The 15,725-nt window shown below is 43.7% G+C and overlaps 1 protein-coding gene across 4 annotated transcripts in view; it reads right to left on the reverse strand.

The window, feature by feature from the left end:
* Positions 1 to 12,619, reverse strand: part of SLIT2 (slit guidance ligand 2) — a 318,505-nt gene extending 305,886 nt beyond the window's left edge. For all 4 annotated transcript variants that reach the window (XM_037140744.2, XM_053672435.1, XM_037140742.2 and 1 more), the window contains exons 1-3: positions 12,441 to 12,619; positions 8,833 to 8,904; positions 7,588 to 7,659 (exon numbers count right to left, since the gene is read on the reverse strand). In XM_037140744.2, coding sequence (XP_036996639.1) covers positions 7,588 to 7,659; positions 8,833 to 8,904; positions 12,441 to 12,619 — 323 coding nt within the window. The remainder of the gene's footprint in view (positions 1 to 7,587; positions 7,660 to 8,832; positions 8,905 to 12,440) is intronic.
* Between the last annotated feature and the right edge of the window lie 3,106 nt (positions 12,620 to 15,725).

A 15,725-nucleotide genomic window follows, 5' to 3' on the forward strand; every position in this document is an offset into this window, starting at 1 on the left:
AGTGGAAATACATACATTTGCCTCTGAACTCGGGTCATTTATCATTATTTCAGAAACATTCTCACAAATGATCTCAATAGGCATACACAGCAAGGTGGTGTCACGCAACACAGAACAGGTAATCTATGTTGCAACAGGCACAGAAAAGCAGTATGATCCTGCTTTTTCCTTTAAAAAAGTGTTAACACACTTTTGGTTCCTGTTCTTCTAGCCTTTCCACCACAAATACTAAGGATGAATGAAAATACAAACATTAAAGTAACAAATTGAAACTCTTCCCAACGAGTCCATTAAGGAAGACATTTAAAATCAGGAATTCTTGTGTAATGACCAGAAATTAAAATCCTTACACCAAAGAGCATTTTTAAAAATCCAGAACTACTTTAAAGACTTTTAAGGTACATCACAATGTCTAAATAGAACTAGAGTCCAAGTTACCTCGCTTCTTTTAATACCACAGAACACTTCTTAGTGGCCTGAAGACAAAAGTGCCACAGTAACAACTTGACTGGAAATGAGTTGGAGAAGTGAAAACCTTACAGTCCCAGAACAGGAAGATGGCATGCAGTGAGTTAAGGGTATCTCAGTGGAGGATTTACAGGAGCCAGCATAAATTAGCTCCCTAAACAGACCAGGTGGGCCGGTGATCCATTGTTCTGAGCAAGGATACTCAAGTGTGTCCACGAAAGAGGTAACACCGATTTAGTGACAACCAGCTCTTGGCTCCTCCCCAGCTAGATGGAATCTGCCCACAAAATCTCAAGAGCTGATTGAGAAATCGCTGGGTAGTAATTCACTGCGTCAGAAAGGTGTCTGAGATGAGTCTCTGAGACATGCTTTCTTAGGGCAAAATGAGAAGAATCCCAATAACGGTTTCCTCTGTGCTGTGGGCTGTTTTTGAGTGTGACTTCAGTGGTGTGAATGGCCTTTCTGTAGTGACCACCACAGCACTGCCCTCTGAAACACTGACTCTTAACAACCTCAATGTGAAGGGCAGCCTGAGCATTATCGACAAGCATTGTTTCAAATTATCTGTCCGCTGAGCCTGTGACTTGCCCATTGCTAGATGTGACAGTCTCTTGCTGTCTTTCAACTTTCACCTCAATTAAATTAAGATTTGCCACCTTCGCCCCAATTCAAAATGTGAAGTGAAAACAGTTTTACCAAAGCCAGTGAAAAATGGATGCCTCATATTGACCTGTGTAAATGTACAGTGTTTTAGCAGTGTGCCTGGTCTGTAACAGTACTTAATATATGCTACCTTAAAAGAGTGCATCAGTTATAATCTTTTACTTCTCACATATATAAATGCCTTCTTCTCAGTTAAATTTTCACTTGTCTTTTTAAATTTATTATCTTCACATTTTGAACACCAAGATTTTTAACATCAGCCTACTATTAGCTGAATAAAATAAATTTTGTAGTTTTGGCAGTGATGTTGGTAATTTCATTTTCTATATTTCATCATAGAGAGATAAAACTTATTAGTAACAATGTTGTTTCCTCTTCAATACCCTTACTTCTTGGTATTTCTCTACGTGTTCAGAAAGACCATGAGAATGACTCCAAAACAAAACCTTCCGGGAGCCTTGTACTTTCTCCACCTCTCCTCTACTGATCATATGCTATACAATAAAAATATCAGAATGAAAACAATAATTAATATGAATGTTCAAAAGTCAAATTTATTGCATACACATTTTATTAGCTTCATAATATAAAGTAATTGTTAGATGGAGCTTTTGAAAAACTAGGAATGTTGAAATACATTAAGAATACATAACTTTTTTTGAAATACATAATTCTTTAAGCACCATGCCCCAAGCATTTTGTAAAACCATGCGCATCATCTTATTTGAATCATGGACCCTGCCACTATGAGATAATAATTATCTCTGTCCAAAAAGTGAGGACACACAAGTTTTAAAAGATAAAGTAATTTGATCAAGATCTCACAGTGGAGTTGAAACTTGGTTTTCTGATGTCAACCTTACCTATTCTTTCTGAGTTTAAAAGGGGGAAGAGGAGTTTGTAATTGCTTAAGCAGCTTAGTCAGCAATACAACCAATGGGAATTTGGTATGGTCTATAGGATGCCAAGCTACAGCATACAAAAATACCAGGTGCCTTAGCAGAAGTGGAGGTTACCCACACCCCAGAAACCTCTGCCAGGACCGGGAACAGCAGCACCTAGCTGGGCAAATACCCACCTGCCTCCAGGGCAGATGGAGCCTGCAAAGAGGACACTCCCACAAATTTCTGTCGAGATTATCTTAGAGCAATATTCCAGTTGTATTACTGCCAAATCAGCCCTGTTGTCCCCAAACTTTCATTCTGACAGCACTTTGACCAATTATCTCTTGTAGTCCGGCAATAAAAAATGCTTAAAAAAACAAAACAAAACAAGAGCAATGTAAAGTCTATGCAGGGAAGACTCTCACTCTGTTTAAAATTGCAAAATCAGCCTAGAGGGCATATTTCAAGCAGAAAGGTATCCAACAGGAATGAAAGACAGAATTCAATGTAAAATATTTGACATTCACTGCTTCCACAAATACATTGTAACAGTGCAAACTGAACCACTCATTTCGGGAGAGGTATAAAAGACACAGCATCCAGCAAACACTGTCACAAAGGATGAGCCCAAAACAGATGTGGGAAAAATAAACAGCCTGGCTGCTTCAGAATTTATAAAACAGTCCCCAGAGAGCAAACAGGCCTTCTCCCCACTGCTCAACTTCAAGGCCCGTAAAAAAATGCTTCGTGAGAACCCCTCCCCGATGGATTCAGTGTTAGGCTCAACTTCTAACAGTTCACGTGCATTTAAGCCTTAGGAGACCATAGTCCATAAATGTAATTTAAAATAGTTTAATAGTGCTTACATACAGGTGAGAAGTGACATTGAATGGGTGTCACAGATGAGGCGATACACTATATCCCTGAGCATTTTTGTACTATGCAGTGTACATGCTCAGCCTCTCTGACTAAGTTTGACCTGTTCTTCAAAGAGCCTTTCCCAAGAAAAGCACTGCACTGATTTTAAACTTGGGTATAAAGTTGCAAGAGAACAATTCTTGTGAGATGAGCTTGCATTCTTTTCCAAGGAGATTAGCGTGTGAGTCTGCCCTTACTTTACGAAGAGGAATGCGTTCTGGGTTGCCCATAGACTTGCAGGATTAGTGAGAGGAGGGGCTCTCTACATATGCTCCAGGAGCAGGGATGGATAAGGGGTGCTTCCCTTCAGACCTGTTCCATAGCATATTCTGTTCTGGAACTCGTGTGGAACCACCTACACCACAGCCCCCAGAGCCTCCGCCTCACCCTGGCTGCCACCTGCTTCTATGAAAACGGGCACACGCAGAAAAACGAGTTCAGCACCACCTTAAAAATACATGCGACTTTGATGTACCCTTTCAGGACACTGTTGTGCTGAGTCACATTTAGGCTCCATGATCATGGAATTTAGACTTTTGTGAATTAAAATGAGCATGTTTACATCACCTTGGTAGAAACTCTAAAATATTAAGTAAACGGGTATATTTTCTAGGATTCCTCACACAGTTTTATTACGCTGTTATTTTCAGAACTTGTTGTTCAAGTAAACATAAGTATAAAATGGCAAAGTTAGTCCAGAAATCTTTTTGACTGCCCTAAAAAATCTGAAAAACACTCTCATGCTCTTATGCTTGTTCCTTTGCAAGGAACTTGCAAAGGCGGACAATTTTTGCCAGTGAAATACGGAAAAGGCCTGGGTCTCTTTAAAAGGCCGAAAATAGAATGATTGCAGCATAATCCCATAAATCGCAAGTGAACAACAAAACCTTACACCAGCACACAAAAGTCCTGGCTCCCAATGTGATGTTTTAACCCTCTAAGACATTATTCACCAGCCAAGAAATGTGTTGAACTGACAGATTTCCGTGGGACTTTATTACAGATGCATACAAGTATCTTCTGTGAAGTATAAAAAAGAAGTATATGTCCTAAATGTTTCAGTTCTGTCCTGTAGCTTATTTGTAGTTTGTTTTCCCTAATGAATTTCCTTTGAACTGCCTGGTCGTTTAAGTGCACTAGATTTCTTTTGAATATTTTGGTTAAGCGACATGAGATCTGCTAACACCGTCTACATGAGGCACCTTCTGGAGGCTGCACTTTCACCCCAGATATGTGGGTGCTACCGGCAGCAACAGCACCCACCCAGAGGTGCTACTGCACACGCTCACTCTGGGAAGACAGTCAGACACTGTGAAAACAGGGGGCATGTGTGCTCACGGTGTGTTAGCATGGCTAAAACATTTACTTTACGATGCTTCATAAGCATGGTCATTTCATCTGATATTTTCCACACACTAGGAAGAAGGGAGGCCCTGGCTGGTGTGACTCTGTGAATTGAGTGGCAGCCTGTGAACAAAAGGGTCCCAGTTCAATTTCCAGTCAGGGCACATGCCTGGGTTGCAGACCAGGTCCCCAGTAGGGGGCACGCAAGAGGCAACCACACATTGATGTTTCTCTCCCTCTTTTTCCCTAAAAATAAATAATTTTTTTTAAGGAAGGAAGGAAGGAAGGGAGGGAGGGAAGGAGGGAGGGAGGAAAAGAAGGGAGGAAGGAGAAGAGGTGGAGAAGGAGGGAGGGCAGATTTTAATATCCATCTACTTGATATTTTTATGAATAACCTTGCATTTCATCAATTCTTTGAGGTGGGGAAAACAAACAAACAAACCTTTCTCTTGTAACTATAATGGGTTGACTTACAAATAACGCTACAATTAAAATCACCTTAATGGCCTGACCCTGTTTCTTACAGATGAAAAGCTAGACTTTCTAAAAAGCCACAGACGTTATCTTCTGCTTTCAGATTAGTCTTCTCTCTCTCAATCAAGTTAAAATTCTAACAACATAAACTAAAACTTAAAATCTTCCTATTTGAAAATACAAAACATCCTTTGGAATTGTTTTGATTTTTATCCTATTAAAATGAAAAATAACTTAGAACCATAAATTGTATGCAAATAAAATTAATTTTATTGTATTTTGTTCTCACGAAGAATAACAATGAAGTTACTCTAAATACTGTGTGAATGGCAGTTACAGCACAAACCTGCATTTGCACACCTCTTCATAATTTAGAGTTTCAATTAAAAAATTCACATCTAAATTGCTAAAATCATGTAAGCTCATACAACATATACTTAGTTAAAAGTTAATTCACTGATTACCTCCTTTTTCTTACATTGTCTCTTGTAGCTTTTTGGAAAAATATTAAGTCAGTATTTGTGATGTTAATGATACCACCAAATAAAATAAGAATATATATCACAGACCATAGAAATTTGATTATGGAAGTCTCTGGGTAGCTTTTTTATTTTCTACTTTTTAATATAATATACTGAATAAAATATACTAAAATAGTTTGTTTCATAATAACTTGAATGCATTCTTAAGCAAAACTGCCCTGCCATTTAATGTATTTTAAAAAACAAATATTTGAAAAGTGTATCCGCAATGTTCCTAAGGAATGGTTTTGAATTCCCGAGTCCCAAGGAGATGAATTGGCTGTCAGATAACAATGTGCTTCCATCAGATGGACTTGGCAGTTGTAAACAAAAGGAATTTTCTCAGGTTTTCCTCACAAATATGAAATATTTGCTCTCCGCCAACAGCTGGGGCGATGTAAAGAAGTCTTGCATATATATTAGCTTTCATTCAAAATTACGAGTCCCCCTCCCAGTCTGCAACATCTGACAGCATCTTAGCAGAAGAGACATTTGTTCTGAGATAAAGTAGCAGTCCCAGGGAGGTCAGAGGCAAGGACTCGTGCGCACTTACAACTCTAATCCAACCTCAGATTGCTAGGTGTTGGGTTAATAATTTTTAGGAAAAGTTAACTTACTCAAGTCAAAAGTTTAAATGATTCTCTGGAGTGGCTTGAAAAATAATGAGAAAGTGTGTTATATTTCAGTGCTCCTGAAAATATGTAAAACTGTTATATAACCAAAATAAAAACTGCACAAAAAGCCATCAAGTTGCCTTCAAAAATGTGGAAGTTGTTGAATAACCAAAACCTCTAGGTTTCCATGTGGTGACTAATTAAGTCAAATTATTTGTGAAAAAAACTCTTAAAGTTTAAATGATAATTTTAAATTATGTGTTCACCTTATTAAGCATTAAAATATACTGATACTTCTTTTTAAATGAATGAATTAAAAATACCATTGCAAAGTAATTACTAGGAATTTGCTATTCATAAAAGCCTATGAAAGAAATCAAAGGATAACTATTTTCAGTTTTCTATAAAGTAAGAGAACTTATGGACTTTGTTGTGAATTTAATCAAATGCTTACCTTATTTTTACTCCTACCCGCCACACTAGCTCAAAGTGGTAATTTTAAATTTATGTTGAATTCCACAATAATATAAGATTGATCATGGATGAAATTTTATAGTGAAATAAATTAAACATCTGTTTAATGTACTCGAGGCGATAAACATGTACCCTATATTTCCAAACATCTTAGAAGCTGACAAGCAATTTTCTACTTAAAGACAAACACACGGAATTAACTTTTGCCCAGTAATGTGAGTATACTATGCCTAAAGTGGACTTCATATTTCTTTATTTTACATGTTGTATTTTTTACCCAAAGTGCCTATTAAAGTAGGCATGGAAAATTGTTAAAATAATCACTTATACTTTTAATAGAGCTGTATTTGCCCTTAAAATGCCAATCTGGTAAACATGTATTATCAAGACATATGAGACATGGAATTCATATATCAAATTACACAGTGTATAATTTACCCTGATTATTACAGAGATTTTTTACTTTTGTAGATATACACTATAGACATAAAATAATAGTGGTCTTCAAGTAATATACACTACCCCTTACAATTTTGCATCTAAAAATCATTCATATGTATTGTAAAGTCTAAAGGCCACATTTGATTTTGTTGGAAAAAAACAATCAAAGTTAAAATGACCACTCTTTGAGAACACAATTCTTACTTCCACTTCTACTAGTCTTTGCATTATTTGTCCAGTAGAAATATGTAGAAAGTTACTATAAAATAAAATTGTGAATAAAAGCAATTAACAATATTCACCATAAGTGCTAAATGTCAGAAAGCAAATCTTTATCATTATGAATTTAAAATATTTCTTCAAATGTCACTAATGATGCACAAAGCAACAGCATGGAAATGAAAATACTATCAGCAAAAGTTCTTTTACATATGCTCCATAAATTAAATGAAATCACCACCTCTCTTCCTCCATAAGCAAATAAAACAAACTAAATGAACAATAAGAAAACCACACACATCTCTTAGTACCAAAGCAGGGCTTATCAAGGAAGTAAATGTTGCAAGAAAGTAAGTCTGTATCTTTTAGCTCTGTTTCAATTTAGTCCTACTTACATAAAAATTCTACAATGTCTGTTTTTAAATTAGTCTGAAAGCCACTTATTCAACCTCTTATTTCTATAAATTTTCAAAGACTAAGACATGAAATTAAAGACATGGTCTTTGAAGTTGAAGAATTTTTGAAAATACCATTATGTCATCCTAAGTTTGAAGTGAAAACACTTACAGTCTCTCCAGTTCTTTAAGATCCTGGAATGCCCCTCTTTCGATGGTGCTGATCTTATTCTCCATTAGCTGACTGAAATGCAAAGAATAATAGGAGTCTTAACGTCACCCCTCATCAGCTGAGTGCATTTCAGTACCGCAACTGAAAACTTGCAACCTCTTTCCTGTTACAAAGTTAAATCTTGGGCTGGTTTGAGACACAGTATCAAATTTAACAATGATGCATTTGAAAGAAGTCAGGGAGGGGAAATAGCACCCACATCACAAAACTTTCATTTAAAAAATCCTCAAAGAGTTTGTCATAAAATTGACTGGTCAGGACTCTGAACCTTAAACTACAGTGTATTCTAAAGAACAACTGTGGCCCTGTGGTGGCTGCTTTTTTTGGTAAACTGACATTCAACTGAAGTCTTAACTATGAGAATCAGGGTATAGTAATCCATCAAACACATACTTCAACTCACATGCATCACAAACTGGAAAAATGCATAATGGTCAAAGTGTGTCTTTTAAAAAATGAACACTGAACACAGAGAGTGATCAAAAGTGTATTTTTCTGTGCCGTAAATATTTACAAATCTGTGGGTAAAAGAATTTTACATGACATTGCACCTCAAACACTGTTCACTCAGAACTAATTTAACCCACTAATTAAAGACATAATCAAATTACAACATAGTTATAAAATCTACAAAGGTATAAAATATAAATAACAATTCAAAATATGACCGGTGTACTTTTATACAGAAACATTTCCCATCATAAACTCTGTGAAAAGCTGGATTGCTTGATTTTAATTTTAGGAAGTTTGTCTGTGCTGTCTCCTAGAAAAGGATGGACATTTCTATGTTAGCAATAAAAATGCAGACCCACTTAAAATATTTCTACTTAACCTCAGATCCTAAAAGTGCATCAAATATCTCATATTACTTATTCATATTGTGAACGCAATTATTTTTTATTTTTATATATGTAAGGCACTTGGGGTATTGTATTGCAAATACTTGAGGTTATTTCGATAATACTGTTTCAATGGCCTGCGTCCTATCTTAAAATAAAAGCCAACATTTTTATTAAAAATGTAGTACAGTGATAAACTAAAAAAGAAAGGAAACCAAGACCATTTAAATGTTTATGTTTCTGTCATTGGAACAGTCTTTAAAACTGAAATCAGTAAGAATTGAAAATACACAAGTTTAAAAAACAAAAGAAAACTCATCAAAACACAGAAGAAGAACATACTTACAGAACTCTTAAATGTCTAAGACCAGCAAAATCCGTTTTGGTAATCCGTGTGATGTTATTTCCATTCAAATCCCTGAGAGAAAACAAGTAGGAAAATGAAAGTTCCACTTTATTTCTATCACTATGTAGTTAAACAAAGAAAAATATAAGCTACATAAGAACCTGATGATTAAAGATTAGTTCCAATGACTAAAGTAGCTTACACAGAAAAAGAGAAGGGGAGTAATGTGTGAAAGACATTTTTAAAAATGATTCTCAACAAGTTTGCAGAGTCCGTACTTGCTGGCACGTGACAAGAAAATGAAGTGATTATGTTACCAAAAGAAGTTCTCTTTTGTGTGTGTATGGGAGTGCTTTCAACCTTTGTGGGGGGCTTGGTTTTATTTTTCTTTAATCATTTTCATCTTTTCAATTACAGTTGATGTACAACATTATATTAGTTTCAGGTATACAGCCCAGTGATTAGATATTACATAGCTAACTTTGTGATCATCCTGATAAACCTCATGCCCATCTGACACCATATATAATTATTAGAATATTATTGACTATGCTGTACTTTACACCCCCATGACTATTCTGTAACAGCCAACTTGGACTTTCTTAATCACTTCACCTTTATCGCCCATCCTCAGCCCTCCTCCCATCTGGCCACCATCAAAATGGTCTCTGCAACTATGAGTCTGTTTCTGTTCTGCTCGTTCATTTATTTTGCTTCTTAGATTCCACTGTTGATTTATAGTTACTGCCATTTTATTGTTTATATGTTTTATCTTTTAAAAATTTCTTCCTAATGAAGATCCTTTCACACTTCATGTAATACTGGTTTAGTGGTGATGAATTTCAAGAGCTTATTCTTGTCTGGGAAGCTCTTTATTATAAGTCCTTTGATTCTAAATGATAGCTTCCCTAACCTGCTGAAGAAAATAGACACACAAGTCCAAGAAGCAGAGAGAGTCCCAAACAAAATGAATGCACAGAGGCCCACAGCAAGACACACCATAACTGAAATGTAAGAGGTTAAAGACAAAGAGAGAATCTTAAAAGCCGCAGGAGAAAAGCAGGTAGTTACCTGCAAGGGAACTCCCATAAGACTGTCAGCTGATTTCTCAACAAAAACTCTGCAGGCCAGAGAGAGTGGCAAGAAATATTCAAATGGCTGAAAAGCAAGGCCTTACAACCTCAATTTCACTACTGAACTTTTGATTTTATAAGGTATGTGTATGTAACTTCCCAGGTATTCTATTTACTATGACTGTCAGGCACATTCCCATAGAGTTTCCCTTCCAGAAGTGAAATGAATGATATTCTAATATACCCAAGAAGAAATTCTGAAAAATCCAAAAAAGGCCATCCTGGATCAGCAGGGTGGCTAAACTTCCAAAGGCAAGGGGAATGTGAGAGAGTGCTGTCAGAAGAACTGCACTTCAAAGACTCGCGTTTTACTGACTTTCACTCCCCAACAATTCTGCATCTGTATGAAAACTACACTCTCCATTTGGAGCGCAGGGAGCCCCCGCTGTGCCTGTAACGTGCAAACTACTGGTGGGATCAATGATGGAAACAGTATTCAGGCCCCGACTTGTTTGCTCTTGTTTGCTCGAGTTTCAGCACCATGTTCCCTTCAGGAGTCACGGCCCCTTTTCTGGCATCTTAGGTCAAGATCTAAACTTGCCCTGGTTCCAATCACTTCAAGTAAAACCAGGCTTCGCTGTGGTTTAAGTGTTCTCCTTCACAGAAGTAAGTTTTCTCTTACCTTGACTTTCAAATATCGTGTGTTGGGATCTGTGTTTAATGTGTTTATGGTGGCAGAGATAGCATTTTATAAACCAGCACTGAGTAAACTATATTCTCTGAAAAATCTTTAGAGATTCCTTATAGGGATTTTTCCCCCAAGAACCTGAAACTCAATTGCTATTTTGTCTCGTTTTGGTGACTAAGATCGGTGTGTGCTTGAACTTGAAACCGTTCTGTGTAGCCTGAAATGGCAGATGTCGAAACAAAATTTGCATTGCTTTCTCCCCAACCCACTTTCTACACTCAGCAAAGTACCGTCCAGTTACTCCTACTATTGTCGGGATCTTTCACCAGCTATCTGACATAACACGAATGCCTACCCACCCACACCCACCCCACACAAAATGTGGTGGGTCGTATTTTGACAAGACACCCTTCGCAGAGTCCCAACTTGCCCAGCCGCGGGCCTGGGAAGAAGCGAGGCTGGGGGTGGGGGAGCCATTTGCAAAGGCTCAAGGACTCAATTCTGGCCTTTAAACTGAGGGCCAGGCAAATGGGTTAGGTAAGCGCAGCTGAGACGCTGCGGCCCTGCCAGCGAAGACTTGGGGATTGGAGCTAGTCCCCTCCGTGGCGGCAACCCTCACACCCCGGGGCACAGAGACCGGAGTGCTCTCCCCCGTCCCCTTGTCCCTCATCCCCCAGCCCCCGCAACTGCCTGGGCCCCACGCGCAAGGGCGAATGGAGCAGAGCGCGCCCAGGACGCAGGGGCAGAGCCCAGGGGTGGCCTCGGCGATCACAAAGAGAATGGCCTCCATGCCCCACTTCCCTGAACTCAAGAAGCGCCCCACAAGGAGCGCGTGGGCCGTCAACGCCAGCTTTGCGATTACTTCTTCATTAGAGACTCGCGGAGACAGGGAGGAGGGGATGTCTGCGGGCAGTGGAGCACGGAGAGAGGAAGGAAGGGGAGCTGCTGCCACGTGAAGGGGCGCAGAAACTGCCAGAAAGGTGACCGGGGGCACTAGGGCTCCGCAGAAAGAGCCGGAGGGGGCAGCCGAGGGCTGCGAGGTCACCGAAGCGGTCAGACCGGAGTCCACTGGGTCCGGTTGGAGGGGCAACCCTAACTTTGCCTAAGGATGGGACGTGGTCCTCCTCTGCAGTCGCCAGCTCAGACAGGTCTCTAGGGACCCACAGCCGCCCGCTCCTCCCCGGGGCGGGGGAGGGGGGTAGTGGGGGCGGGAAATAGTCGCGGGGTTGCCACTGTGGAGCTGCCGCCTTCCTGGGGCATCATTCCCTCCTCGGCCTGTGAGAAGAGCCCCGGGTGGACCCAGACGGCCCACGACCCCTCCTCCCCTCCCTCCGGACCCAGGAAGGCGACACAAAGCCAGGGAGTGGACATTTCTCCCTTTTGAGTCTCCGCGCCGGTCCCCCTCACCACCAGAGTGGTGACCAGAGTGGGGACTGGGCCCTGAAACCGACGCGCGGATATTGGCATTGGCAAGGTGACTCGGTTTACTGAGTCTGGAGAACAAAGTCGCGGTTTCCTTGCCCCAAGCATCCGCGAGGATTGCCCCCCACTCTCTCCCCGCCTCCTCAGCCCCAGAGAACGCCACCGCACCGCACTGCGTGTGGCGGGACAAGAGCGGGAAGAAGGGACCGAGCGCTGTTGCCAGCGGGCCCGCCCCTCTTAGGGCCGCGACCCCTCCTTGGGCAGCGCCCTCCTGTCCCTTGCCCTCCCGGAGACTTCAACCCCAGGATGCGCATGCAGAGCTAGTGCAGGCTGCCCCAGACACAGGGGCTGGAGCTGCCAGGTCCCTCCAGTCTCCCTGCACGACACAGACGAGGGTGGGGGATAGAGGAAGAGCCCATACTCACAGTCTCTCGGTGTTGCGGGGGATATTCCTGGGCACGCTGCGCAGCGCTAGCCCGTGACAGTCCACTGTGCTGCCCGAGCAAGAGCATTGCGCCGGACACGCTTGAGGCGCCACCTCGTTCAGGATCCCCAGCACTAACCCCAGAGACAGGGACAGCGTCTGCCAGCCGACGCCGAGCATCTTCCCCTGCCTCCTCCTCGCTCGCCAGTGCCGGGGGTTTCTCTTCAGCACGTTGCTTGGCGCAGACCGCGCTGTGGCTGAGGCCCAGTGTCTGGTGCAGGGCTAGCAACCCAGAGTGTCCGGGTAGATGTGCACAAAATAATATGGAAGTAACAGTTCTAATATTCAAGGTAGAAGAGCTGACACAGGTACACGCCTCCCACCACCCCTCCACCCTCCTCCAGCAGGGCAGGCGCTCCTTGGGCAACTTTAGGTCCTGAAGATTAATCGGCCTGGCCAACGCTGCAGGAAGACCCCAGAGCGGCCGAGAGGAGATCAGGCGTCGCAAAGATCAACTTGGCGGTAAAAGAGCTGGAGCTCCCAATAGCAGCGAAGATGCAGGACTCAGTTGCCCAGGGAAGGGGGCTGCTTGGATTCCACGACCCCCTCTGCAAATCCGATTCCAGGGGGGAGGGTAAGAGGCAGAAGAGGGGTTCTCAACAAGAATGGTGGCCTGGATTACAGTGGGCTCTCCGAAGCTAGAAGGCGCAGGAGCCCGGTGTGCCGAGAGTCGAGAGCGCCGGGAGATTGGACATGGCGCTCGGGGGCGCACAAGGCAGCGCGCAGCCCTGGGGGCACCGGGAGGCGCTGCGAGGCGCCCAGCGTGGCTCACTCACGCGTCTATCCCACTGGCCTGTGGCTCCTTCACAGCCCCGACAGCCCAGGGTGGTTTGCAAATACACATGCACTTCACTGAATGATGTTTCCGCAATCCCGCCTCCCGCCGGGCGTCCTTGGCGACGCTCCACACCCGAGCCTTCCCGGAGGTCAAGCAGAAAAGACAAAAGGGCAACGGGCCACCTCAACCGGCTTGGATATCCACTAGTCCCGACTCTGGCAGAGGAAATCCAAGAGGCCAAGTTGAGGATGAGAGCTTCTGCGAGGACTGCAGGGGGCTGTTCCAGGCCCGCCTGAAGGAGTGGAAAGGTCAAGGTGGAGGTGTCCGCGTCCTGGGTCCTGCCGGAGTGACCTGGGGAGATGGCGAGGTGGCAGTTGGGCCAGTGAGATTCGTTACCCCGAAGAGAGCCCAGGAGGCAGCTGAATGGAAGTCCCGTGCGCGCGCTTGTCAAACCCTCTCGTCTCCTGGATACAAGCAGACACCTGATGGCAAAGGTAGAAGAAACAAGAACGGGCTCCCGGCTAGGCGCAGCCCCTCAGCCGCCCCTCCACAGCCTCCCACAAGTGGGTCCTCCTTCTCAAACTGCAGGAACTTTTCCCAGGCTTCGAATCCTTCCAGCCACAGCCACCGCGGGAGTTCTCCTGCCGTCACGATGCCCGGCTCCTGGCGCTGCACCTGACTCGGCGTCCACAGTCCTGGGCAGCTCGTCTTCTTCTCGCCCCTTCACCTCGCCCGGCTGCTTCTGCTCCTCCCTCTCCAGGGAGGGAGATGGGGGAGAGGAAAGGCAGGGACTCGGTGGCTCTGCTGACTCCCGAGCTCCTGGCAAGTCTCTAAACAATAGGAAGGACGAGGCAGCCCTGGTCTCTTTCGGCTGCAGAAGGTGGATCGCCGGTGTAACTGGAGTTGTCCACTCGGGCCGCCTGGTGCTCAGCGCAGCAGAACAAAACCTGCCCCGCGCCTCCGGAGAAGGTTTTGGGGGCCCCGGACGCTCCTGTTTCTGCTCAGCAGTCCCGCCGCACCCGGAAAGCTCTGCAGCTCCTGCCTGCTCCGGGGAGCCACGACGCTCCCATCCCTCGCCGCTGCCACCGCCTTTTTTTAACCACAGTCTGCGGCAGCCACCGCCGCCACCACCAGCTAGCGCAGTCCTCACGCTCCCCAAATAAATAACCCCAAGTCAGAAGTTAAGCCGGCGCCAGCCTTATATACCCACCCAAGCCCCCACCCCCTCGGCCCCGCCCCGAGCCGCCCGGCACCGCCCACTGGCTGCGCGCTGGGAGCCCGCACCTCGCCGTGGAGAGGTGAGGCCGGGCTGTCTGGGCTGGGCGGGGGTGGCAGCGCGTGGCGCGATTCCACGCGCCTCCGCTCGAGCCCTTGCTCCCACGCGCAGTAAAGTTTGCACGAGGAACGAGGTTCCCAGACCCCCTCCCGGGGGCCGCAGAGGTCTCGGAAATGGTGGTTTGCAGTGGGGCAACGGGGAGAGGGCAGCTTTGAATGCGACTCCCCAACAGCCCCGCCAGTCGGTGCCTCTGCTGCAGCTTTTGCCAGGCGATCCTAAGGGGGCTGCTCTGTGTTTGCCGCGCAGCGAGACAGGGAGAGCGAGAGAAAGAAATTATGATTTTAAATTTTTAAAAAATTCTACCGAAATAGATCTCCCTGCGCTCACAGACACACACTTGTGTATTTTGGGGGACCTCAAAGTTCAGAGTTTTTCCAAGTTGGAAAACGGTGTTTTTCAACCTTCTCACCAGTCTTCCCATTTCCAAAATACCTCCTTCCTTTTAACCCTTTCCTTATAACCGCACATTTGACAACACCCTGCGCAGCCGAGGTCTGGAATTTAAAATACACTCACAAAACTCTAAGGCCTTGAATGTGTGTGTGATTTTACTCACTTAGGAGAGAAATAAATAAATTCCTAGCAACACACACTGTACCAGAAGGTTTGCTTTATTTCAGGGAAGTTACAGATATTTTTTCCTCACTATATTTTGGAAGAGAATTTCCTTGTTTCTTTTTGTCTTTTTAGTGTGATGTGTGTCTGGCAACTGCTCCCGCTCCCCAGCAACCCCCCCCCCCAACAAAAGCAAAGTCACCGGTGGTTTGAATTGACGTATAGATGGGTCAACAACTTTGCGTGAATTTAAATGCCTCACCTGGTCCTTCCTTGTCTCATTCCATCAGGGCTTGCATGGTCTCACAGTGTTACGATTACTGGTATAATTATCTGTCACCCACTTGAAAGAAAGAGGATCTGTCCAGATCCTTTGTTATTTCCAGCATTTAATAATGTGCTGGACACATAGTAGGAACTCTGAAATGGACCGATTTCTTTAACACAATAATACACTCAATCTGAAATTTCTCTAATATCCCAGTTAACTTCATGCCTACCTGAGCTTTTCCAAATGTCTTTTCCTAATGGCCACCTCTACCTATGTCATTTTGCCT

Source organism: Artibeus jamaicensis, unplaced genomic scaffold (genome assembly GCF_021234435.1).
Source record: "Artibeus jamaicensis isolate MK-2021 breed Jamaican fruit bat unplaced genomic scaffold, CSHL_Jam_final contig_76, whole genome shotgun sequence".
In the NCBI taxonomy this organism is placed as follows: domain Eukaryota; kingdom Metazoa; phylum Chordata; class Mammalia; order Chiroptera; family Phyllostomidae; genus Artibeus; species Artibeus jamaicensis.